This window comes from Thunnus maccoyii, chromosome 8, assembly GCF_910596095.1.
Source record: "Thunnus maccoyii chromosome 8, fThuMac1.1, whole genome shotgun sequence".
NCBI lineage: Eukaryota > Metazoa > Chordata > Actinopteri > Scombriformes > Scombridae > Thunnus > Thunnus maccoyii.
The window spans coordinates 13,054,487-13,081,704 of NC_056540.1; the positions used below are offsets into that span (position 1 = coordinate 13,054,487).

Genomic DNA, 27,218 nt, shown 5'->3' on the forward strand with positions numbered 1-27,218 from the left:
ACCACCTGAATAATTCATAAGCTGTTTCTCATTTGGTTATATTTATCAGACTGAAACTCTTTGCCACTTGGGCTTTTAAAACAAAAGGCCTTGGTGAACCTTTCCTAACTCACAGAGGTGGAAAATTTATATTTCTCCAAAAATGTCCCCTCCGCTGTATTTGCATAAATTGGTCTCTGGTGGTGCAAATATGCGTCACAATGAACATTTCTGCAAGTGTAAGATACTTGACCTCCTCATCAATCTCCGCCTCGAAGTTCATTGAAAAGCGACATTGTTTCTTTAAGATTGCACTCGCAGTCATCAGCGGAGTCTGTCCATTGTTGGGGGGAACAGAAAGCGAGTTGAGATTGATATACGGGGGCCGAAGACAAGTTGCGCATATCATCAGCGGACCAGCTGCAGTGCAGGCAGCAGTAGCCAACAAGTCCTGAACGCATCCTTCCAGACATGGGTAAGAAACTCCAGCCGCCGGAATCTACCTTTATTAGCTTTTAGCAGGTTGCACACCTCATATTGTCACATCTGCACTTTATTTTATGCGTTTGCACACTGATATGAATAGGACTATAGGAGGGCATCAGGAGTTATTAAGTTTTTTTGTTTTGTTTTGGGTTTTTTTTATTGTCAGTGTAGAGGTCGGCTACTCGGCTGATGCTCCACTGATATGAGATTTATTTCATGCTTGAGATGCGACAGGGCTACTTTCAGAGGAGCCCTGTCGCATTTGCTTTTGGTCGCAATCTCTCTCAATTTTTAAAGAGGCGAACTTGGCCTCAGCTTTGCATTTTCTTCAAGAACGAGGCCTATATTTTCATTTGAGTCTCAACCGAGAGTTTGTGAGATTCCTTGGCTCAGAGGCTCAGAGTGCTTTAGCCGGTTGTTAGTGATGTCATTAATTGCTTAATTGGTACAAGGTGTATCTGAATGCACGCGGGCAAATATTTGTAAAACTGTATGTTTAAAGTTCAGGATTGTGTGCATGCTGTTATTTACTTGGTACTACTTGTATTCCTGCACTTCTAGTGACCAGAATTACTTGTACAACAGTGCAAATAACAGTATGTTACTGATTTCCTTTTGTAAAAATACTGAAAATATTCTTTGTCTGTTATTTGTTCCCTCTGTTTAGACTCGCTCTTCAACACTTTAGTAAAGTTGTGCAATCTGGACAAATGGTGATCAGTCCCTCTCTGTCTGTCTCTCTCTCTCACGCGCACACACAGCCAACACTGCCAAGTAGACGTGTTCAATTAGAGTTATATATTTGGCACTCCTACCATCTGTGTTTACTGTAATGGTACCAACCACAGTCTGTCTGCTTCCATTGTGCGTGTCTGTGTGCATGCAAGCGTGTAATGGCACACATGCACACAGTTGCATTGTTTGCTTTTCCATCCTCTTCCAGCACAGAGAGCTCCCCACTATCACTTCTTGTTCCTGTGTGTCCTCCAGAAGGAAGTCTATGAGTGTGCGCATGTGTGTCAAGCATAGAGGTGCCTCTGGTCTTTGTTTGCTTGACATTGGTGGCCCTTGTACCCCCATGATGCTGTGGGACAAAGACTGTTGTCTCTGCAGTCACAAAAGCAGCCTCTCTCTCTCTTTCACTTTGTCTCTCCTCACTGTCTTCCCCCTTTTTCTCACACTCTCCATGCTGCGTTGTGAATGGAGCCAGGGTGCGAGCTGGGGTCAGAGCAGACACATCCCCATGCCCTTGGCCCTTGGCATCCATTCAAACAGCACATGACTATTAGGAAGAATGCACAGCTTTAGCAAGTGAGTGAAAAATGTTTGCAGCTGCAGCTGGATCTATAGTGATAAAGTAGTGTGAGTATATTTTCTTTAAAGGGTTGGTTTACCCAAATCACAAAACATAAATGAATAACAGAATACCCTTTGTGTAGCTATGCAGATAGTTCTGTTTTTATGTGCCCAGGTTTTGAGATATCAATCTGGAGATGTTTTCCTCCATCCCAGTTCAAAGGAATTCCATTTGTGGTGTTTACAGCATTGAAAAATGAAAAATCCAGCTACTCCAGATAATCCACAGACCTTGTTCTTTCATTGGAACTACCTTTTACTCAACAAACAAACAAACAAAGTCCTTGAAAACTACTCACAACTGAAAATTGTTTCTGGAGAGTAAGGTCACTGTTGAATGTTTCAAGTAGTAGGATTGAAATGTTCAAAATTGATTATTAAATCCACTGAAAATGAACTGTCAACAAATTTGATAGTAAGTTCATAGTATTAGTTAATTATAAAGTAAACAAAATATATACCCTCTCTGGTTCCAGCTTCTCCAATGTATGGATTTGCTGCTTTTCTCAGTTTTGGACTGCTAGTCAGACAAAATAAGACATTTGAAGACTAGATTACTTTGGTCTCTGAGAAACTGTAATGGACATTTCAAATATGCATTGCAACCTACAACCTAATTTCAAGCAGCACAAGCAAAATTCAATTCCACTGAACTGCATTAGAGTGGACACAGAAATCTTATATGGGGATATCTCAAACCAAGAGCAAATAAAACCCAAACTATATGCATGGCTAGATACCACTAGAGTGAAGTGAGACAATGTTTTTATGCAATTTGGGTGAACTGACTCTTTAATAGGTTGTTGTGCATCAGTCCTTATTGACCTAACTAGTGGCAAAAACAAAAAGGATCTGTTTCTTTATCAGAAGCATACAGTACATTTTAAGGTGCATAGTTTGTACATTGAAACAGATGATTTCTTCTGTGCTGTCAGCTGATAATGATCCCTGATTTTCATGGTGCTCCATCTTTATTAACAGGTTGCTATGAGTGCTGTATGCGCTGTTTGGGTGGGGTGCCATACTGCTCCCTGGTCGCCACACTGCTGTGTTTCTCTGGCATTGCCCTTTTCTGCGGTTGTGGACACCAGGCACTCACAGAGACGGAGAGACTCATCGAGACTTACTTTGCCCGTAACCTCCAGGACTATATCACCCTCGCCTACATGTGCGTGGTAATATTAAGTATTCTCATCATTCAAGTGTCATCTTTTTAACCTTGCCATTGGATCTTCTCAGGCTGTTCTTTCTTTTTCAGAAGGTTAAGTGTCTTTGTAAAGCTGTATTTTAATAGTTTTTTTTCCCTTTTTAACCATATCCTTTCTCAGCATTCAATATTTCCAGTATGTCATCTATGGTTTGGCCTCCTTTTTCTTCCTCTACTGCATCGTGCTGTTGGCTGAGGGCTTCTACACCACAAGCGCTGCCAAGCAAACCTTTGGAGAGTTCAGGAGCACCATGTGTGGCCGCTGCCTCAGCTCCACGGTGAGAGGCCCAGAGTGGGACAAGTAATGGGGATTGGAGAGATTGGATGGGATTAATACACATATCACTCCCTGGTGGGCACTGAGCTGAAAATCTTAAGGCTGCTAAAAAACCTTTGGGGACATGCAAAGATAAGCATACAGTGTGTGTTTAAGCGGTTGGGGGAGTGGTTGGAAGAGGAGGAGAACAGACAGTGAGATAATAAGTAAAGCTAATCAGAGAAAAAGTAAATGTGGTCACTAAATGAGTCACTGCTCATAAAAACTCACTTAGATTGCTTATGTACACCAGTGTATTATGATGACGCACCCTAATGTTTATTCTGCTTTCTCTGTGTACAGTTTATAGTGCTGACATATGTACTAGCTATGCTGTGGCTGTTGGTATTCGCCTTGTCCGCACTGCCCGTCTACTTCTTCTACAACATGGATGCCACCTGCCACACCATTGACGTTCTGACTGAGACGCCAGCAAGCATCAACCAGCTGTGTGTCGATGCAAGACAATACGGTTAGAAAAGAAATCCGTTTATGCCAATTTATGTAACAGGCTTCTCAGACAAGTTGTATTCAGTTAAAGGATAAGGTGATAGTCTGTATTTTTCTTATTTTCAAAAAGGAATTGATGCTACTAACAAGTACTGTCCATGTAACCAAAGCCTGATTTAGCTTATTTCTCTCTGCCATACAGCATCATTGTTCAAAAAAACCATTAAAAATGCATCAATTAGCCACACTGTTGCTGTGGGTGACATGCTACATCATTACCATGAATATGGGCACTGTCGTTTAATTTGAGTCAATTCCACACACTCCTTCCTGTTGCTGTAAATAAATACTTGCGTATCAAATGTGTATTAATCCGCAGCTAAAAATAGTCCCCAAGAAATGCACTATTTACTAATGTTTGGGTAACATTTGCTCAAAACCACAGTGCCCAGCTATTTAAAGAGATTATTTAGCCCTATAAAAACATTCATTAATGTTAACATGTTCAATAGGAACCTATGTGCTTTGGATTGACTTCGCAGACAGGGTAGGGAAATCAGACAGTATTGAGAGACAGATTAATGCAATGTTGGTTTTGTTTATTCTTCATAGGATTTCTGGACAGTAACAAAACTATAGAATAAAACCAGCTTTATCTTTTAATTGTATCTGTGAGATAAACCTTTATACATTTTCCACAGGGCTCCTGCCATGGAATGCAGTGCCAGGAAAAGCTTGTGGTATAACTTTGTCCACTGTTTGCAAGACCAGAGAGGTAAGAAATAGGAAATAACTCTGGCTCTGCTGCCACGTTCTACAACAGGCCTGGACATGAAATAGCCTACAGTAGACATGTTATCACCACTAATGCAAATCTCCTCCTATCAGTACCAAATGACCTATGACCTCTACATTGCTGCCTTCGCCGGTGCGGGCATCACTCTCTTGGCTCTGGTGAGTGATTATCCTTCAGCCGGGGCCAGCTTGGCTGCACTTCCACAGTGGGGTACAACAATAGTGTTATGGCTCATGTGACTTAGTGACGCTCAAAGTGTAGGCGGCGAGGCATCTCAAGCCTCCATGACTGATGACTTTTGTACTATCGCTCTCTGTTCCTTTTTCTCAGCTGACACAAACATCATAATAATGCTGTAATGTCTGGTGGGTTTCCAGCCAGGCAAATGGTGCACCCATTATACTGGCATGCTCCATTACATAGGCTGTTATACGGATGGCATCTGCTATCAAATTAATGTCATAAACAGTTAATTGTTTTAGTTTGTTGTTTTTTTTGTATTTGAGTTTTCAGTTGATGATCAGAATCATCTGTATCGGCCAAATATGTTGACGCATACAAGGAATTTGACTCTGTTTAGTGGCTTTCAATGTACTTACACAGAATAACAAACACAATTATCTTCAGAAATATAGACAAGAAGTGACTATATATGTGTGAAACTGTTTCTGTGAACTGTAAACATGATACATATAGTGCAAAGTAGTGAAGACTGCAGGGAATGATGAAAAATGACTTTACTTTATATAGATATAGCAGGTGGTTATGTACAGTGTATATACAGCCTGTTCATATATACAGTAGTGAGTGAAATGTATTGCACATTTTATAGTTAAAACTAAAATAAATATGTATAATTTGAAGATACAGTGGGTATTATAGTGTTTCAGGGCTTTCTTCTCTTCACTTCTGTTTTGACAATCCCTGTCTGTGCTTTTTCTTCCTCCAGCTGACCTATACTGTGTCAACCACCTATAACTTTGCAGTTCTGCGGTATCTGGGGAGAAAGGGCATAGGTGCACGGTGTTAGGTCCACCAGCTTCCTGTCCGCTCTGTCATTATTTCACCACCAACATGGGGATATAAAGGGACGGCAACAATTCTCTCTTCCACATCATCTGCACAGAACCACTTGTGATGTTGGTTCTTTGGGCCACGAACTCTTAAAAATCTCTTCTTTGTAATTTTACTTTTCTTGTTGGGAAGAATGTCATTATTTTGTTTTTCCTTTCATTGTTTTTTTTGTTTTTTTTTATGGATGTGAGGCTTGCTTTGACCTACATAAAGTCGTGTCAGTATTTTCAATGCTATGTCACCAAAATATTTTTAAACTATTGCTCTTGTTGCTTGCTGAGGTTAGTGTCTAAAATTCATTTCTGCTTCCCATCGCGCCCAAAATACAAATAACACACCACTAATAAATTAACATCTGTAAGAATTAACAAGCAATTTGCAACACATGTGCAGCTAGAATGCAGCTGTTACAGAGAATAGGGATTATAGGTTACCATGGCTACCATCCCTCACATCTGGTTGCCATGGTGGCAGACAAGCACGCATTTGCAGTCTCACGCTGACCTCAGGACTTTTCTCACGGGCTGGAGAAAAGCCTCAACAATGGAGTCATGCCTGTTTTAAAAGCTAGCCAATAAGGAGCCAGTTCTGGGGGCCACCTGCGCTAGAAGTCTCTGCCAAGGGTTATATTACATGTCAAGGGAGAGGGTCCTCTGGACAAAGAGAGAGTAAGACTTCTCTAAAGCCTCAATGCAGCTCTTCTGGGACAGCAACTACACACACAACACATCCACACGCTGCTGCATGACCCCCACCTCCCCCCGAATAATGGAATTGATGGATTCAGAATTGGGGGGAGGGACTAAAGGAAATTTAGATCATTTTGAATAGTTTCTTTCTAACAAAGGGACATACTTGTTTAGTTCTGATCTAGAAAGGTCTGAAATTGTTTCTCATACTTTTGAGATGGTGAAAGCACTAGGTGCTAACTTATCGAGAGTAATCTCATATTATTAGACCTAAAACACATTGTTGAGGTGTGACTCCCCCTGCCGTTAATGCATGAATGAGGTACTATTATAGAGATAGGACAGCTTTGTTTTGTCTCTAATTCTTTAGGAATTTTGTCGTAGTTATTGTATAACACATCTTTTACTTATTGTAGCTAATTTTACTACTATTTTTACACTTTGGTTATTACTAACAAAACCTTTTGCAACAAAATAAGTAGATTATTCTATTTGTTGGAAGCTTTACCTAGCTGTGAATGGTGGATTTGTCAAGTGGCAGCTGGCTGTTTGATGATTATTTTTTTTCTGTTGGTAATATTTGATAATAAAACGAATATTCTTTTGAAGTATTTATGCAGAGTGCCTCCGAAAATCATTTATTTGTAGTCTTTGTGCAAGTGCAAGTCTGGTGTAGTATCATGGTGTTTAACTGGTGCTCCATCCTTGGCTTCTAGCCACATCTAGGGGCCAAAGTGTTTTGTAAGGTGTTTTGTATTCTCTCCTCTTGTGCCCACAGGTGCACTGTTCCCTGCACTTGGCTGTGAACCAGGTGAACCTGAGGAAGCTGAGGCACAGAGCGAAGGAGGAGAGTAGAGGCTATGACCTGTATGGGCAACTGCAGAGGGACAGAGGAGGGACTCTGTGCTCTCCGTATCCCGCAAACACATCCGACAGCTCCTGACAGCACCTATAATTTATTTGTATTTTGGCATTTGTTAAACTAATTCCCTTCATTATTTTTTGTTTTTGTGAAAAAAAATTGGGTATTTTGTGTTACATCAAAATTTATAAGATCATACAAATGCAGTTGGGAACTTTGATTTTGAACTGAGCCATAACAGTTCAATATTTAGTGCTGATTTCCTGTTATGTTGTTCTGCATTTGACCCATGTCTCTGTACTTTCTGAATGTCTGCTCATGTCAGCAGTTTAAGAATATGCAAGTTGAAAGGCACATATGATGAAAAGTTAAAATGTTTTCATCATATGTGCATGAAATGAAATGTTTTTTTTCATGCATAGGTCTGATTTCACAGTATGCGGTGCATGCTTGATATCCTTTTTAATGAAGGGAAAATAAAAATGCAGAGCATGCTTGATATTCTTTTTTAACAAAGAGGAAATAAACAGCATTCACTGTCTCTCAGGTTCCCATACACACACTTGGTCATTCAACCACATTCAAGGTCTTGTGTGATGAAATTCAAACAAGGTGAGTTTGGGGGGTAAAAATGAAAGACCCCTGTTTTACTCATGATCTTGCTGAGAAATGGAGAAATGCTAAATTTTAACATTACTGCTTGTTTCTGTAAATGTTGGGGCTTTTCCTGATAGTGAGGTGGAGAGCTGAAGTACATTGGAGTGTCATATTTTCGTTTTTAAAACAGTTTCCAAGTGATTGTTTTCTAGCTTTAAAGTCATTTCAAAGTCATATACATACTTTCATGGATTTTCAAGGCATGAGCACAAAAAAAGCACAAAGAGAGAGATCTTAATTTGGTATATCGCATGTTTTATTTGTAGCCAAGCACTGGAAGAGTATTCAACGCTTTGCCAGCATGTTGGCACAGTCTCATCCTCTGTAGTGCAAAAAGAGGAGTAAGGGAAGTTGTACGTTAGATGAACAGATAATCAAGATCAAGTTGGACAGTTTAACTTTCACACAGCTTAAACCACACTCACGGGTTGAGCACTGGGGAGAGCGAAACAGACGTTCAGTGTCATTTTGTACATTATTATTATAAACTGAATGTCGTTTGCAGTATACATCAGCCATTAATAAGGTCAGCCCAAACAAATTAGTTTTTACATTCATAAATATTACAGCAACATTTAAAAAAATACTGACATTAGACAGGGTCGCAGTTATATAAGACAACACCATAAGGGAAACATACTGTAGATTATTATACCAGCTTATAAATATCAGATTCTCAGGTATATTAGATTTCAGGTGAACGCTGAGGTCAGCTACATCATTTTAACGGGATAGAAAATTAAATATTACAGTAAGAAGAAAACATTAACCTGACAAATGATAAGCTAACAGCCCTCATTTTTGCTTTGGATTAATGTAGGCTAACAGCTCGATTATGTAAAAATGCCCAACTCAGTTCACAGTTTATTAAGTTTCTCTCATACACTGTGAGTACCAGTACTCAAACACACCTTATAAAACTTACAGTAATCATATAAACAAGCTATTTATTATAAGCCTACATTAAACCAAAGAACCATATTATAAGTAAATATGACAGTACCTGATTGGATTGGGTTCACTTTCACAGTGAAGCTCTTTGTAATGTTCATCATTAGTCTGCATGCATACTGATTTATGATGCAATTTTTGACTTGAAAGGCAAATAATGTGATCTCAGGCTAACACAATACACAAGAAAACCCTATGAGAACACGGAGCTATAATGAGACCCATAGTAACTTTGTGCATTCAGAAGATGAAAACATTTTCTCTTATTAATGCAACAGGTTTGGTTGTTTGAGCAGACACAATATAAAATACTATTGAAGCAGCAATTAAAATACTGACAAGAATGAATTCAAAACATGTTAAATTCAGTTTGAAGCTTCAAACACCAGCCATATTATTTTCTCAAACCATAAAGGCAAAGAACAATGCCCTGTGGCCAAAAGCAGTAAACCAAAGTCAAATGTACCTACGGCAAGTAAGCCTGTATGTAAAAACATTGAAATAAAAGTAAAGTACCATTCAGCTGAGAACTGGTAAACATCATAAAGTCCTCAGAATACTCAGCTATATGTTTGAACAGAGAGGACAGGTGATGCACATTGCACGCATTAGTGGTAACGACATTATCCTTGTGCTCAGGATATTTCACATTCGGCTGAGACCTAGAATGACCAGACAAGGCGTATGTAATATTTAATATGTAATATACCGTAGAGCAAAGAGACCTTCAGAATAGGCAAAGCTAAAGGACTGGAATGTTAAGGCTTGGCACGCAATCAACAGGGCAGACGCAGGATTACAAACATGCCATAATTATGAAAATTATTGTTAATTCTAATAATTATAACCTCCTCTGCACATCAGGAGTACAGACTCTAATCAGCCCCTGATCAAACACCGAAGCCTAATGTAAATATCAGAGCATGTTTGCAAAAAAATAACACATTAAAGGATGGAAATGTGCTTCACAGCAAAATAAACAGCAGTTTATGAACAACAGTAGAAAAAGCAGTGTAATTTCTGAACTTTGAGAAACACTGAACCTTAATATACAGGTTCATGTACCTAAATCATGGGACATAAAAATGATCTGCTAATGCCTGACTTGTACACTTGACAACACATCTGGCTACACTGTAGTGTAGTAGTAAGAGATAAGAGCACCACAATTGTTTAAACCCAATTCTTACACAACTGCAAAATTCAAGCTTGCAATTCCCTTCCTATTGAAGACAAACATGGTCATCTTCCATATTAGTGCAGCAATCATTTATCTTTTTCATACCTTAAATCATATTTAAGTACCGTCATACTGATAATGGGAGTTCTGACACACAATATCTGCCTGGACAGGGAACACTGTCAACTCACTGTCTGCCTCATTGTCTGTGTCCAGAAAATACATCAGTTCTCCTGCAACAGCTAAAATATCTGATATCAAGAGAAATCGATGGTATATTCAAAGTCCCCCTAAAACTCGGGAAAAATCAGCTCTTGGACAGACAGTTGAGAAATAACAAGACCTATGTTGCTGTGCCAATAGTAGTGTGCTCTTCAAGAGAGGATTTGTAAAATCGTTTGTTGAGTGTATTATTTAAAATTTCAATTATGTTGATTAAAATAAATGCTCTGGAAGCATTATTTGATACAACCCCTGCATAGGCAGATAACGCTGAAGCTGGGTAAAATGTTTTGTGCAGCACTACTGAAAGCAGACAGAGTACCAAGATGAGTGTGCCTGTTACAGAGTGCCTGTGCCTTGGTTATAGTAACAATTCAACAAATCTAGACACTGGTCAAACCTGTGACACAACTCTCCTTAGAGCAGCTGTATCTTATCCATATTATCTGTAGGTGATACAGTATCAGTACCTTGTACCTACAGTACATGTACCATAAACAATATCTGACTGGCTCTCCAAAACTGCCCCAGGCAGGTTTCAGTCAGAGAGATTATGAAAACGTGGGTTCACACCTGACCAGTCAGCAGCAAGAAGTGCGAGCTGTTTTGCGGTTGCCATGGAGATCTATAGTACCACTCAGTAGCGTGTGGTCAATCTGGTCCTCAGCAGCCAGAACTTCCTTGACAGCTGCCTCGAATGCAGCTGTGACATTAGTGTCATCCTTAGCACTGGTCTCAAAGTAAGGGCAGCAGCCGTTCTCCTCACACCAGGCCCGTGCTTCATCCTCCCCCACTTCCCTTTGCTCCATGTCTACCTTATTCCCAAGTACCACAAAAGGGAACCGCTCAGGGTCTTTGACGTCCGAATAATGCATAAACTCCTTCTTCCAGCCGCCAAGGTTCTGGAAGCTCTGCAGATCGTTCACAGCAAATGTGAGCAGGCAGCAGTCGGCGCCTCTGTAGAAGGGCGTGCGCAGGGATTTGAAGCGCTCCTGGCCCGCTGTGTCCCAGATCTGAAGAGTAACTAGGCGCCCGTCCACCTCCAGGTCCCTGTTGAGGAACTCCACACCAATGGTGTGGAAGGACTGGGAGTCGAAGCGGTCTGTGACATAACGGTTCATCAAGGAGGACTTGCCCACTCCTCCGTCCCCCAGCAGGATCACCTTCAGCAGCAGGCTCTTCCCGCTCATCATTCTTCCACCCACCCCTCCTGACTGGGTTACAGCCCTCCACACCAGGTGGCAGACCAGGGTCAATTTAATCTAGAAAGAGGAAGACAGGCAAAAAATAGACAATGACTTGACACAAAGCACTGTTGTAAAATAGGAAGTGAAAGATACTGACATCTCAGAAAAAAATCAATGTGCGTATGCTGATGATTCAGTGTCAATAACTAAGAGAAAGACCAGCTGTTGTAGCAACTCTCATATTCAACCTCAAATGAACCTGTCAAATATTCAGCCATATGACTGATGTGTAATGGTTGACTAGTCTGAGTGACATAATGACAGAGGTGAATGACCGAGAGGTCTGCTATAGCTCTGTCAGCTTTGTCTCTGGTTAAAGTAAGGGAGATAGTGCTGTGCTAAATGACAACAGCTCTGTTGTTTACTACATGCCACAGTAATACTGACTCATTGTTGTCTACTCATGTACTATGCCTGGAAGACTAAACTGAACCGAACAGGTACCAGACTGATGTAGTGTAGGATATAGACATTATCCTAAAAGACGAGGTACAAAATGAATTTATGACATATATTGGGGATGCCGTGTAGGATTCACAACAACAGGGGCGAGTCAGGATCATGAGCCGACTCTGGGAGCGACCACTGCACCTGCGCAGACCACAAACGTGTCCCTGCTTGTTGTCAATTGTGGCTGGAGGCTAAAACTGACTAAGCCGCTTCGTCGATGGTCTCTGCGAAGCTCTACGTGAAGTGTTTCAGGACAGACGTTAACTAGGTAACAGTCCTCTTTAAAAAAAAACAACTTCCGTGCAACAAACAATAAGACTGTTCTGTAGCTTCCCTGTCAACTAACTTAGCAAGCTGGCCGGCCGGCTAGTGTGGGTGTCTTGTTGACATCCATCCTGGTCAGGCTAACGGTTAGCTTCAGTGCATGAGCCACAAAACTAATTTTAAAAGCTTTGTAAGCAACAAAAGACCAAATGTCGCAGTGAGGTGATATATCCATAAAAGAATGCATCTAATACAAATGGAACAAAAGTGTATTTTAACTCACTCAGTTTCTAATAGTTGATATGACGCGGTCTGCCCTGCTCCCCACATATGACTGGGATCGAGCGTCGTTACGTCATGTGCGCGCCCCCGTCGACGGGATAGAAACCGGGGTCCTAAAGCCCGAAGGGTCCTTTTCCGTACAGGGCGGCAACAAAGAAGAGGGGTCTATCTGTAGACCTACATCACACACCCATTTTACGACACGACACACCCACTTTACACGCCCATAGGACACACCCCACCTAATGTTGTCACCTTAACAGCATGCTATGACACACCCCAGTCACCCCGAAACCTAACCATCTCACTGCTCTTGCTTAATCCTGATCAGTGGGTGTGTCATGTAGTAAAGTGGGTGTGTTATGTAGATTCTGCCAGTCAGCAGATAAACCTGTTTACAACAAAGTGTCACTGTGAGGTGTAAATGGAAGCCAAGAACAGCCGTGCTTGCAATTATTTTTTAATGTCAATATCTCAAGTTCAAGAGAAAGCAAAAGGCCAATTTCCTGAGATAACGAGATAATTTAACACGAGTTATCACTGGTGGAGCATTGTCATTTGTTCATTCCTGTCTTCTCCTCTCCATGTCCTCCAACACATGGATAGCTCAACTATTTAGATCAAGCCCAAGAAGCCTTCAGGTGGCTCTTCAGGACATGGGTTCAAATCTGTCATATGTTGGTTTTCATTCCCTCTCTCCACTCACCTTTCCTTTCTCTCATTAAGTATTATAAAATGAAAATGCTTGAAAGGTAGTTATTGTTTGGTACTTCTCCCACATGAACCATCCCATCATATTATGGAGTTAATCAACCTGCCATTTTGCCGTCACACAGATGCCGTTAATAAAGGTGCTGTTAATAATAATGGGTATTCCTTGATCCGACATTTTCAGCTTAAATCAGTTGCTACAGTTGTCAAGACACTGGCATGGCACTCCTCATCTCTGATAAACATTATAAGTAATTAGAGGAAACAACCCTCTGTTTTCTCGAGATAACGGGTTGATTATACCGTTATCTCGAGATAACAAAGCTCGTTTTCTCGAGATAACGAAATAATTAACTCGTTATCTTGAGAAAACGGCATTCAAAAATGTAAGCACGGCCTTTCTCAGTTTCCGTAGGCCTGTAACAGTGCAATAATAAGCGTGTTTACTCAAGTATTGTGCTTAAGTACATTTTAAGGTTCTTATGCTTCACTTAAAGATCCCCTCCATACAAGATATATATATAAAATACTCTGTTTTGAATAATAATTTGTGTCTGATGGTTTCTCCACAAAAAAGTTCAATTATCTTGTTCAAATCCTTAAAATTACATCTGCTCCTTCTTTCCTTATTAAAAAGCCCAGATCTATAAATATGCAAATATATTTAATTTGAGGAGTTGAACTGTTGGACACAAGATGTTTCCTACTTCACTGTTAAGTCTATTCTCAGTGTTCTCAGTGTGCACTGGAGGCTTCAAATTTCCACATCACACCTGTGTAAGTTGCATATTGGACCAGGATTGGCTTTAAAACTAGTTGTGATGTCACAAATCCTGCTCATAGGTCTACCCCTTAAAATTGGACACAGAGAAACTTTCCACTTTCAGCAGATGAATGTGAAAACAGCCTTCTAGTGTTAAACTCTGCACACACATCATTCTGCACAGTGAAACTCAAACATATAACTGTAGGAACCAGAAGAAAAACGTGTTTTTGAGTGGAGGGGAACTTTAAGTAGCTATTCTATTCTGTGCTTCTTCTACTCAGAGCTGCAAGTCGATTAATCGGTTAGTTGATCACCAAAAAATTCCTCCCCTACATATTTACTTACACTCCACCAAACACACAGAAGTATTTATCACCTATCACTTATGTGTATGAATCTGTTTATCACTTGTGTGCAATACTGCACCTGCACAACAATGTGCAATATAATATATATTTGTGTATATTTAAATGTGTGTCTCTCTCTCTCTGTCTTTCTCTTTTCTGTCTCCTTTTTTATAATTGTAAATATTTTATTATATACTTTAATTGGAACTAGAGCTCAAAGAAGCCAAATTTCACTGCCTTCAATGTTGCCATCTGCTGTGTTGCTGTGCATATTGCAATAAAAGCTCTTCAATCTCTCTTGAATAATCAAATAATAATTTCAGTCATTTGTCAAGAAAAAATGCCAAACACTCTGTGGTTCAAGCTTCTTAAGTGTGAGGATTTGCTGTTTTTCTTTGGCATATATAACAGTCACCTGAATATCTTTGGGGTCTTGACAGTTGATTGGGCAAAAAAAAGCAAATTGGAGTCCTTACAGTGGGCTCTAAGAAATTGTGAATAGCATTTTTTCACTATTTCTTAACATTTCATAGACCAAATGATTAATCATTTAATCAAGAAAATAATTGCAGATTAATCAATAATGAAAATAATCGGTAGTTGCAGCCCAAGATATATTGTATCTTTCACTCCAATAGATGTATTTTCTGCAGTCTACTAGTTACTTTGCAGGTTAAAATTCAGTGTGCAAAACTCATGTTGAACCTTTGAATTGTTAAAGTTAAATTTTTCACAAGTATGAAGACAGAATTAACTATACCTCAACCAGCTACAACAGTGATGCTACTTACACATTAATGTATTAGTATTAACAAACCAGTCATATAACATATAATAATATAACACTCACAGGAGCATTTACTTTTAATACATGTTGTTCAAATGTCTGTACTTTTTTACTTAAGTATGATTTTGAATGTTTGTAATGGACTTTATCAAAATTGTAAAGGATCTGAATATTTTTTCCACCACTTTTAAATTAGAGGGCCAAAATACCAAGTCTCATTTAAACATGACTATTTGATTAGAAAAAACTTTCTTGCAGACATTGATTGAATTTTTTTTTTTGCTTAAAATCAATGAAGAAAAGCAAATGAAGGAATGATGTTGATACTTTTTTAAAATCAATGTCATTGTACATTTATACTAGTTTCACAACAGCAAAAGTAAATGCCCTATGACAAACATCTGTTTAACTTTGTATATGAGACAATATTTCAAAGCTGTTTTAAGACTAATGTCTTTTAGGTTTTTGTATGAGGTATTTGTTATATTAGTTTTACTCTAGACACTTTTTGTTTTATATGTACCCACACACCTTATATACACTTGAGGTACTAAAGCCTATATACTACTGCTGGACTACTGTGCTCTAGTTTTTGCAGTATAATATATTAAAATATCTTGGGAAAGAAAAAAAAAACGATTGTTGCATACTGAACACCCAAATCTGTTAATTGTATGTATCTTTTATATATATATTATTATGTGCATATTTTTATTGTATTTTTTATTACTTAACTGAGAGATCCACACAAGAATTCAAGAAGCTCTTGTACACCTGTACCTGAGCAAATGGCAAATTAAGTCTTGAATCTTGGGATAGGCGAATTTAGTAGTACTATTCTTGCTCCGGAGGTGTAAACTAGGTGGCGGTATAGCGCGTAATTAGTTTGCGACCAAAGAAGAAGAAGAAGAAGAAAAATCGCAAGAAGCAGAAACGTAGAAGAAGAAGCCAGCTGTTTTTATTCCCGCTATAGCGCTGGTTGTGATCGGACAGTATCCCATTATCAACACTCTTCAAAGCGTAAAACTTAAACCAAGGATAGCTTCGTATTTCTGGTTTGGAGAACTGAGAGGAAAAGGCACCTTCATGTGTTTGTCGCAGTGACCATAAAGGTAGGAAACTATGTAAATGCTTCGTTACTGATGCTCTGACAACACTGACACGTACGATTGAAATGTTAGTTGTGATGCTGTTTGTTCAACCAAGTTAGTTGCCAGCAAAATAAGTACAACTGTAACACTTTCACTTGGGTAATGAGCACCAAAACAGGGTTTGATTTAATTTTCTACACTGAGGAGTCACACCACCATTAAACAGATTTAACAGATTGAATTGGTTTTATTCTTTTGAAAGGTGACCTACTTGTATCTGAGCAATGAATATATTTTCTGTTCTTTTTCACCTCTCAGATGGCAGGTAGGGGCAGGCTGGTGCCCTGTGTGTGTCTGGGGCTGTTTGGCGTCCTATGCTGGGTCTGGGTCTCCTTTGCCTCCTTTCCTGATGACCAACTTCCCCTGGAGGCCTTGGATGCAGTGGACCGAGGAGCCTTTCAGCCCCAGAGTGCTCTAGCAGAGATGGAGTTCGCCTCCATCAGCTCATACAGAGGTCCTGGCAACAATGATCGCCGCAGTAACAAGGAGCTGCCCATTCTCCTGTGGTGGAGCGGAGGTTTGTTCCCACATTTTCCTGGAGACACTGAGCGCATCGATTGTGCCACATCCTCCTGCCTGGTCACAAGCAACCGCAAGGTACCAGAGATGCTTAACCTTTATAAAGCTTGTTACTGAAACTCGTGGCTTAGACAGAGAGAAGATGCATGCACACATTAATAATAATAATCATCCAAAGTTGTTCTGCCAGTAATCTTGAGCTTGTTCTTGAAAGGTCCAGCTGTATAAACGGACAGCATCCATCATCTTTTATGGGACAGACTTCCGTGCATATGAGGCGCCGCTCCCTCGTCTCCGTCACCAGACCTGGGCGCTGTTCCACGAAGAGTCACCCATGAATAACTACGTGCTCTCTCATGGACCAGGAATCAGGCTGTTCAATTACACTGCCACGTTTCGCAGGGAGTCCGACTATCCTCTGACCCTGCAGTGGCTGCCCTCTCTGAACTACCTGCTGAAACCTGTAGCCGTGTCCCTGAAGGAGAAGAACCGGCTGAGGAGGGAGGGCCTGGCACCTGTGCTCTACATGCAGTCTCACTGCGATGTGCCATCAGACAGAGACAGATACGTCCACGAGCTCATGAAGTACATCCAGGTAACAGGGCATAAATGTTCTTTCAGGGCCATATTTACTAAGAAGCACACTAGATTAATGTAGATGTTTCCAGTTTGGTGCCTGACTTATCAGGATTGCCTCATGCAACATGTATGTTAAGTTGGAATTTTATAACAACTAAAGAGCAGTCACTTCTGCATGCTGTGGCTTTGCTCTCAAAGCAGTAAATGGTGGCAGTCAGAGCAGACTGATGAGGCACATGTTGGTTTGAAGTTCCTTTTTTTTAAAGTAAAACAGTGGTAATAGAGTCTCATTTGGCAGTTAATTAATTTAATCTCATCCTCTGGTATTTGAAAGAGCTCTTCTCTAATAGAATACTCCTTTTAATTGTCTTGTTTTGCCTCTTTTCATGTTCTGCACAAATTTTAGAATATCTTTCTGCATAGTGTTAAATACCATTATTAATAATCTCCTTTATTTTGAACCCTAATAGAGACACCCTTTAAAATAAATATCAATTGGCTCTCATGCACTGATGATCTCTAGTTTAGAGTCTTCCTCATTTCCACTTGCACATACTTGTTAGCAGGTCAAAATCATGAATGCAGTAACACCGCTGTAAGTTTAGACCTCAGTGTGATGTTTGTGAATTCCCACCAGGGAATAAAATATTAGAGTTCAACCAGGAATGTCTAATCCGGGTATTTTGGAACCATTAAAAGAGTGTCAGTGTCACATGAATAATCTCTTGGCAAATGCTTCCTAACTATGCCTCCATCTTTCTCTTTTCTGACACCTTGTTTTTCTCTCTGTAGGTGGACTCTTACGGGAAATGCTTGAACAACAAACCCCTACCTGAACATCTGAAGGACACATCTACTGCTACCAGCGAGGATCCCAATTTCATGGGTTTTGTTGCCCGCTACAAGTTCCACCTGGCACTGGAGAACGGCCGGTGTCCAGATTACATGACAGAGAAGCTGTGGCGGCCTCTCCATCAGGGCTGTGTGCCCGTCTATCGAGGCTCCTCTGTGGTGGCAGACTGGATGCCCAATGACCGTTCTGCGATCATCATAGATGACTTCCCCTCACCTAAAGCACTTGCTGACACCCTCAAATTTCTGGATGAGAACGATAATGAATATGCAAAATATTTAGAGTTCAAACACCCCAGCCGCATTACCAATATTCGTTTGCTGGAGGCTCTAGAGACCCGTGAGTGGGGGGTTAATGACATGAGTAAACCCAACTACTTGAATGGATTTGAGTGTTACGTGTGTGACCAGGAGAATGCGCGACTGGCAGCAGAACGAGCATACAGGAAGGCTCCTAAGAAGAACCAACCTCCTCAGCCAAAAATGGCTACAAACTCTCACATGGGATGTCCACTGCCCAGTCCGGGGTATGGAGACGTCCAAGACTTACCTGCAGATGATGGGTGAGTTTGTCTTAAATTATTCACTGTGCCAGGTGTGAAAGCCCTCTACTCTTTATGCTTTAATGTGAATAATAATGTCCCGAGGGGAGAGAAATCAGTCTGTTTTAATCGTCTAATTAAAATACTCTCTGTGATGAGCCTAATCTGTTTGTATATCTGTCCGCAGATGGTTGCAAATATGGCCTCAGGATTACTGGCAGAGCCTGGACCAAGCAGAGGGGCTGGAGTCTCTGATAAGACATAACGAGTCAGACCCTTCGCTGCTGTGGAAGCACATCCAAAACATTGCTGTGAGCAGAGCCAGAGGAAAACACTGACACAGGCCCTCAAAACAAACCGAGGATGGAACACATCCAGGATTACAGGGGTGTCCTATATTATGCATCCCCTCTGTTTAAATGAGGGAGTGAAGCAGAAATGACTCATATTTTGCACCTGAGCCAAAACTCCTTTACCCATATGAGCAGTTTAGTTATACTATAACAGATTTTGATATTGATATGACCTACTTTTGTCCTTTTCGCTAAGTTCAGTAATGGGAAAATAATGTTTTAGAATGTAATATGCTAATTATTTCAAGCAGTTTTATTACCATAACTGAGGTGCCATCATTGCCCTTAGTCTGCCTTGCACAGAGGCGCATTCTCACAGGAGGCAGATTTTCATTGCACTGGGGCAGAGCCAAAGACTTGTCCTCTGTACCATGGGAGCTCTGCCTAACTGTGTGTGAAGACCATCAAGACAGTAGCCAATGAACAACACTGGCTTTTTTTTTTTTTTTTTTTTTTTTTTTTTACAGTTACTCAGCAGGTAACTGATGGTTATTAGCTAAAGTCACATTTATATACACAGCTATTTTAAGTGACTATGCAAGGAAAGTATTATTTCACCAAGGAGTGGAGAAAGGCAACTGTAAAGTCAAGCACAACTCTCCAGACGGAGATCACCACTGCATTTTCAAAGTAGTTCTCAGGAGCAGCTCATCTAATGGACATCTTGTGGTTGATACTTTATAATATTGCTCTAACTATTTTCTGTTACACGATGCTAAGCTCATCAGTATGTGCAATAATTTTCCGAATTATGCTTTTCTAAAACATGTAACTGCTTGAAATTGTCTTGTGCATCTACTAGCACACTACTTTTGTATCACATATTTATACCAGGGTTATATAAATCATTTTATTTTGTTAACAAAGCATCATACAAGTGAACACACTATTTTGTATCAAGAAGAACAAAGGAAGTAAACATTTTGTAAAAAGTCATTTTCTCGCATATCTAATGTACTAAATGATAATATTTTACCCCACTTGCCAGTATTAGTCTGTTCACAGTTATATATAGCACATCATAGACATATAGACATGTACAGACATATCCTTCATAGTTTACTGAGGCAGATATAGCTTTCACCACCAGGAAAAACACAAGCTTGTATAACATATAACATGTTTGCGAAATTGGAAATTTAACCTAATGTACGAATCAACATTAAGCAATCATATTGTTCATCATTACGGTCTCTTTGATCACCCAAAACCACATCATTCCTAAGTTCAAACCAAACACATTCCAAACTTCGTGAAAGACCAGTTCTCACTTTATATGCAAATGAACATGAAGGGAAGGGGACGAGGATAAGAGGCTGCTGGAGAGTCTCAATAATCAGTCGAGGGCTTTGGAGTAGCAGCTCTCACAGTGGACTTTCCCACCATGTAGGAACATATTGTAGAGAAGGTCTCCCATAGGCTTACTACACACACCACACTGAAAAATTAGGAGACTGTCGTTAGAAAATGTGATTATGAAGGAAACTGCAAAAGGCACTGTTTTTATCTTTGAAAATCATATGCCATACTCATTTGCTCCATAAAACACAGTAAAAACACATCTGTTGTAGCTTCAAGAAGACAGTTAACTGATTAAACCTTTGATTCATGGACTGGCAGTATGCAATAGCTAAACATAATTTGTATTCGAGGAGTTGACTTTCTAATAAATAACTACGAAGGAACTAAGGTAAGTAATTGTACAGTACCGCTCAAAAGTTTGGAAAAAAGTTTTTCCTCATGTATGGGAAATACTTTGGCCAGTACCCGATTAGCTTAGCACAAAGATTTGACGGGGGGGATCTGCCTACCTGCATCTCTAAAGCTTACTAAATTAACATGTTATATTTCATTTGTTTAATCATACAAAAACTGAAGTGTGAAAACAGTACATTGTGGTTTCTCAGGGGGTTATGTGCAGGACTATTTCTTGGCTAGGCACAATGACTTCCTAAAGTCTCAGATGGTTGCTTGGCAACCTCATGATGACGATAAGACTGCAGGAAGTCACAGTGCCTGGACAAGAAAATAGTTGCTAAATTGACCTTCTCCTAGCTGTAGCGTAGTGTTTACCATTCAAACATGAGGTTGGTATCAAAGTTCTCATCTAACTTGGCAAGAAAGCGAATAAGTATATTTCAGAAAATGTCAACAATTCCTTTGAGGGGAGCAAAAGGTTATTTTCTTCAGTTCCTTCAAGGACACAAGAATTTATACAACATTTTATGGTCCAATATATACCAAATTCCTCATCCATCTTCAGCAGAATTATACAGACAATTTACCTTGAAGCAGGCAGGGTGGCAGTTGATATTGAGGTGCTCAATGGTGATCTTGGCATCATGGCCCACCAGCTCCCCGCAGTACGTACAAGTGGACGACAGCAAGTCACTTGGGACACACAGTGATTGAGACAAGTAAATTTGGGCACTGACTCAGAAACAGCTCTTGTGCGACTGCAGCTCTCTCTGGTAAAATAACCTGTGACCCTCTGTCCTGTGCAAGGGAATTTAATAAGTAAATAATCCTTTGATGTCCCCGCTTAGCCTCCTAATGAGCAGGCTTGGTGGAATTTCTGCCCTACTGCTTACACATATCTAGTTTCGTCAGAGCTGGAAATAACAAGCCAAGGGGAGAGAGGGCTCAGATTTAAAGCTGGTTTAATACAGGTTTAGGGAACTGCGTTATTACCTGGAGTGAGTGAAAGGTTTGCTGTGAGAGTAACTGATGGAACTTAATGTCAAATAATCTGATCTGAACAAGAGCAACTAGGGGAGGCTGAAATTTTCTGGAGAAAAGCAATGTGCACCCACTGCTGAAAATTTGCTGTTGAAATATTTGAAATTGTAATACTGAAAGAAGTTGAAGTGGCGGTTGCAATACAAATACGCAAAGCAGTTGAAACGAAGAGCTAAAAGAAGTTGAAGTGTTAATTTAAGGGTCAGCAGCAGGTGAAGTATTAGTTGGAGTGAAATTTCTGAAAGGAGTTGAAATGTCACTCAAAATGTAAGTGATAAATTGAACTGCAAGTGGAAGTTGAGGTGGAAATCCTGAAATCCTGAAAGATATTAGTGCCAGCTCAAATGTATAAACTGAAGGGAGACATCAGTTGAAGTATTGAAGTTGAAAGGACTCAAAGCATTTCAAGTAAATTATGTATGAATAGTGGAAATTGTGGAAGTTAAAAGAGTTGATGTTTTTGTTGTTGTTCAAAAGGTGAAGTCCTTGTGCCTGAAAGGATTTGAAGCATCAATCAAAGTGTGAGCATTGAAAGGAGTTGAAATGCCAGTTGAAGAGAAACAGATGAATGCAGTTGAAATATCAGTTGACGTGTGAGTGGTAAAAGCAATCGAACCGTCAAGAGATGAAGGCAGTCAAAGTGTCAGGGGAGAGAGGGCTCAGATTTAATACAAGTTTAGGTGATTGTGTTATTACCTGGTGTAAGTGGAGGGGCTGTTGTATGAGTCGTTGACAGAGCTTGATGTCAAATCATCTGACCTACTACAGAAACAAGAACAACAGGTAAATCATCATTAGAACAGAGTTTGGTCAGCAGTAGTTAGCTGCTGTTATTTGATCACATAAATAATATATCAGTCCTACCTATCAATGTTGTTTTTGGCGTTATGCAGGGACAGCTCTGTTGCATTGACGTACTCCTTCACATACACAAAACCCCTAGAGCAGAGGCAGGTGAAGACAGTTAATATCTATAGTTAAAATGGATTTTAGTTGTCACTTTAATATAAATGTCTAATTTGTAAAATCACTCACTTTTTGGTCTCAGGTTCTGGTGTTTGGCCATGCTGGTCCTTTTCCATCACAGTCCTGGTTTCATAACAGGAAACAGAGTGCAGCAGCGTTAGTCGTATCTCTCACTCACTGATGACAGTAGTGTGATGGGTTACACAGAAGGACTCTACATCTGTCAAATGTAACTCAGGAGATAATCATTTTCTGCCATTGCTTGTTAATGGCATGCTGTTTAACGGACTGTGATTTGACAAAAGGACATCTCTAATACACATCATTAATCTGACATCTGGAGACTGGTAATTAGAAGGAAGGAAATGAGGGCAAATTGAAAGACAATGGGAGAGCAGACCTTGTCATTTAACTTCAGTAATAGAGTTGATTCAGGAGTCTGTCTAACCAGGCGTCACACGAAAGTTGCAGGTAACTTTAAACCCAGTATTAAGCGGATACAGCTGCGTTCCCACAGGGTTTGGCCTAAATCTCTCAACCCATAACAACCACAGAAACAGATCTGGTAGGTGAGTGTAAAATAAGCCCTTATGCCCTACATATGAGATGGTACATGTTTGATTTTAAATACACTTCATTGAATGAAACATTCATTCCACTCATAACCACAAAGAGTAATGTATATTTAATACCACATCCTTGCTTAAAGTTTCTAGCGTCATAAAAAAACAAAAAGCTCTGGTTGAAAAAAGGTATATTTACAAAAGTGAGAAAATCAACAGACCAAATAGTAGAAAATAACACTCTTGAGAAAGTATTCTTGCATTATGCTGTGTCTGACGTTAACAAGATCATAAACTCACCGATCCATAGCAGGCTCTGGCTCACTTTGTGTCTCCCTGGAAAGTAAAGAAAGCTGTATTAGACTTTTACTGTTGGCTGTAGCGGTCAATAAGCTGGACGCAATCCAGTGAACAGGAATTCTGCAGTTTTTATTAGTGTATGAAGCTGATCTCTCTGATTCACAGCTCCAGTGGGGTCATGGACCAGATTTAGTCTGTTTCTATTGTGCTGCAGCATGGAGCCCTCCTCCCATGCATTGTAATTGTAAACCTAACCTACACGCCTCTCATTTCACTGTCTAAATTCCTAGTAATCTCCCCTGTTCTTGATCATAACTGAGTTTTGAGAATCTTAAATGTGATTAGAGGTTTATTTTCCCATCCTGATGGTGGTGATTTTGTTGACTGTGTGTCCTCGGACTTGCAAAACAGAGGACATTCCGATATTATGATACGTTTGGCAGTGCAGGCAAAGAAGTGAACATATTCAAGTAAAAATAACACATCGAGAACAAGTTGATTATTCTTTGACAGAGCCACGGGGAAGTTTCAACTTGTATTTAGCTCGCCCTCAATTAAACGGTTGACAGCCACTGAATTTTAAAGGTGCTATAATCACATCCTGCTAAAAATTTTGGTAAAAACAAAAAAGTGCTTTAATATGCATTTACCTCTCCTCCTTCTCATCCTCCTCCTCCTCCTCCTCCTCTTCCTTCTCCTCCTCCTCTTCCTTCTCCTCCTCCTCCTCTTCCTTCTCCTCCTCCTCTTCATCTGAAGTGGTAGTGGTACTATAGTCAGTGGGTAATGTCCATCTGTCCCATGGGGAGGACCTAGAGCACAACACAAACAAAGACATGACTGGATAATGAGAGGATGAGAGGATAACATAATTGATAGTGTGCACATTGTTTAAAAAAAAAGGCAGGAAGGGGATCTGTTTACTGCAGTTGTGAGAGAAAGTTGTAACAAATATATATATGACCTATTTTCATCAGCACCAGTGCACAATGTCTTCTGGCTCAGTGATTACAGTGTTCATGCTGCAAAAGCCCTGTTACTTCACCGTAGTGAAAGGGAAGGAGGTTATGGGAATAAAAGGAGAAGATATGCACCCGGAGCTTTTAATAAAAACATGACTTACTTTCTCTCAGACTTGACCAGCGTCTGTTGATCTTCAGCTTGGCCTACTGGTGCAGCCTTTTGGCTGAGAGGGGACATACATTGAAAGGCTTTTAGCACATAATAGACATGGATGGGTGCATGCAGATGAATGAAACATAGTGGACAGCATTGTGTGCAAGAGGATATCGAAGTGTGTCATCACCTCTCTCCTGTGTTCGTCTTCTCGGGTGGGCTAGTTTCCCATGCGCGTGCCCATGACCGATGAGAGCTGAGAAAGAAAAGCCAAAGCGGAGAGAAAGAGAGACAATGCAGAAGTTGTGACAGATCAGGCATATCAGACAACGGTAATGTGCATTGTTTGAGAATTTGATTTCTGCAGGTCCGCACTCTTCCTTTCCTCTCCATCTCTCACTCAGACATTCATAACACAATTATGCACCAGACGGGTTTAATACCTTGTGGTGTCAGTGTTGATGGGGATAATGTCATCTGCGAGGGATTCCAATGCATTACAGCTTATGCTGTCAAACACAAGCACAAAAAAATAGAGAAAAATCTAATTAGAATTTAACAAAGACTACATCACTGTCACACTGTATACAGAAAATTTTACTTAGGTGCTGAAATAATTAATCATATAGTCAATCAAAAGAAAATTAATTGCCAACAGTTTTGATATCTGAATAATTGTTTTGGTCATTTATTATTCAAAGTGGCAATCATTTGCTGGTTCCAGTTTCTCAAATGTAAGAACTTTCTATTTTCTGTTTTATATCATTATAATTTGAATATTTTTGTTGGTAGAAAAAAAAATTGTAATATGAAGATATCTCTAGAATTTCTGTGGGAAGTCACAATGAGCATATTTCTCAATTTTTTTTATTTTATAGCCAGATGAATCAAAAATCTCTAACAAATTAATTGATAATTAAAAGAGTTGTTAGCAGCAGTCCTATTTAATTTAATTGTTGGCTCAAAGGCAGAAAGATTTGGATAAGTGCAATTAAGTTACTTGGTTTTTGGACTTGGATCTTCGTTCTCCACAGAAGTGGGTGACACTCTAAAGAAATAAGAGAAATAACATAAAATCATCATTAGCACAGTATCAATAAGATGTAACCACAGGGCTGATTGCCAATGTGTCTGCTGATTGGGAATAATAATTATTGCAAAAACCTACAAAGCGAAACAGTTGTAGTAACTTTGATATTATATCGTAACATGATAGTATCAGTGGTACAAACAGAGGTTACAATACAGAATAGTGGAATTTGCATTATCATTCTCGTACCTGTTGATGGAAATATCTGCGAGGGGCTGGAACAGGTCAGAGGAGCTGTAATAGAGAAAAGTGGCTCATAATCAGAAACTGCTGCATTATGCATGCCGAGATGCTATCTGGCTGGCTGGAAAACAGTCACAGCTCCAAACCAATATGATTACCTGTTAGGGGATGTGGTCCCTATCGGATATGGATCAAACGGATCAGCCGAGCTGAAAAACAATTTCATACTGATTTCACTCTCAATTGTCAGCATGGCCCATCTTGTGTTGGAGGAATTCTGATCACATTGACTCATAATGGAAAGATTAAATGCAGTTTGAATGGTAAACAGAAACACAGAGGAACCCGGGGCCCAAACTTAATCAAAATCAGAATCTAGATGTATTTTACAAACGGAAAGACTATTCAGCCGCTGAATGGCAAAAATCAGTGTATTTCAGTTTTTCTTCACCTATAATGAACTCTGATTTCCGTCAATAACAATTATACTAAACACCAAATCAAAGATATTTTACCAACAAGAAAATGGTGGTGAGATAGAAAAGTAAGGAGGATGGAACGCTTGAATGGCGTGATGGGAAGAGAAAAGAGGGCAAGTGAGGGTTAGCGTGGTGCTTCTCATACACTATTTACAAAGCCAGTCCATTACAAAAGCTTGAAACCCACTGAACTATTTAACGAGCATGAAAACCATCTGAATATAGTACAGAACAGACTTTTATTCTGTGCGTGTTTTCATACCTTTTGTCAGTAATGATCACAGTTTTGGTGGTTGTAGTGACTGCTTCTGTGGGGCTGGCGGGCAGAGAGACACAGCGTAGTTTCAGGCAGAGTTAGTATAAATCATTACAAGGCGTATCTGAATAGAATACATTTCTTAGCAGGAACAGCTCTGCATAGATAGATAATTGTTTAAGAGCAGCCTGTCATCTCCTTCTACCTTTGTGTTTCGCTGGATGTCTCATCTGTCTGCTTCTCCTCCTCTCGCTGCGTGCTGAGGCTGGCGGAGACAAAACAAAGACGCAATACTAATCAGTACAGAACATTCTCTTCTATTTCCAGTGGCACGCAGATAAGACGCGGCTTTCTGTTTCAAAGTATTACTCAGTCGCTTCAGGAATCTGCGACTTTGTTTCCTTCTAACACAGAGCAGGGGTTAAAATAGAATGCCGAAAGTAAGGAGCCCTGA

At 40.0% G+C, this 27,218-nt stretch overlaps 4 protein-coding genes across 7 annotated transcripts; 2 read left to right on the top strand and 2 right to left on the bottom strand.

Annotated features, from left to right (window-relative positions):
* The first annotated feature begins 351 nt into the window (after window positions 1–351).
* On the top strand, window positions 352–7,709 carry plp1a (proteolipid protein 1a). Of its 3 annotated transcripts, none has more exons than XM_042418191.1 (7): window positions 352–454; window positions 2,803–2,989; window positions 3,150–3,306; window positions 3,648–3,816; window positions 4,496–4,569; window positions 4,683–4,748; window positions 7,132–7,709. In XM_042418191.1, the coding sequence occupies exons 1-7, from the start codon at window positions 451–453 to the stop codon at window positions 7,294–7,296; spliced, it is 822 nt and encodes a 273-aa protein (XP_042274125.1). In that variant the 5' UTR covers window positions 352–450; the 3' UTR covers window positions 7,297–7,709. The 3 variants fall into 3 exon arrangements, with proteins under 3 accessions (XP_042274125.1, XP_042274128.1, XP_042274127.1); XM_042418194.1 differs by lacking the exon at window positions 7,132–7,709 and adding an exon at window positions 5,540–6,964; XM_042418193.1 differs by lacking the exon at window positions 352–454 and adding an exon at window positions 1,497–1,776.
* Window positions 7,710–8,106: 397 nt separating this feature from the next.
* Window positions 8,107–13,180, bottom strand: rab9b (RAB9B, member RAS oncogene family). Its single transcript, XM_042418195.1, has 2 exons — window positions 12,470–13,180; window positions 8,107–11,487 (listed from the first exon to the last, which is right to left on the bottom strand). Exon 2 carries the CDS (start codon window positions 11,416–11,418, stop codon window positions 10,807–10,809), a length of 612 nt encoding a protein of 203 aa, XP_042274129.1. The 5' UTR covers window positions 11,419–11,487; window positions 12,470–13,180; the 3' UTR covers window positions 8,107–10,806.
* fut11 (fucosyltransferase 11 (alpha (1,3) fucosyltransferase)) lies at window positions 12,082–20,011 on the top strand. 2 transcript variants are annotated; one of them, XM_042418190.1, is made up of 5 exons: window positions 12,082–12,190; window positions 16,489–16,827; window positions 16,964–17,344; window positions 18,121–18,743; window positions 18,910–20,011. In XM_042418190.1, the coding sequence occupies exons 2-5, from the start codon at window positions 16,489–16,491 to the stop codon at window positions 19,058–19,060; spliced, it is 1,494 nt and encodes a 497-aa protein (XP_042274124.1). In that variant the 5' UTR covers window positions 12,082–12,190; the 3' UTR covers window positions 19,061–20,011. The 2 variants fall into 2 exon arrangements, with proteins under 2 accessions (XP_042274124.1, XP_042274123.1); XM_042418189.1 differs by lacking the exon at window positions 12,082–12,190 and adding an exon at window positions 15,848–16,191.
* Window positions 20,012–20,108: 97 nt separating this feature from the next.
* znf185 (zinc finger protein 185 with LIM domain) lies at window positions 20,109–24,325 on the bottom strand. Its single transcript, XM_042418196.1, has 7 exons — window positions 24,294–24,325; window positions 23,644–23,679; window positions 22,850–22,903; window positions 22,679–22,753; window positions 22,511–22,576; window positions 21,361–21,466; window positions 20,109–20,513 (listed from the first exon to the last, which is right to left on the bottom strand). The coding sequence occupies exons 2-7, from the start codon at window positions 23,649–23,651 to the stop codon at window positions 20,412–20,414; spliced, it is 411 nt and encodes a 136-aa protein (XP_042274130.1). The 5' UTR covers window positions 23,652–23,679; window positions 24,294–24,325; the 3' UTR covers window positions 20,109–20,411.
* Window positions 24,326–27,218: the final 2,893 nt, after the last annotated feature.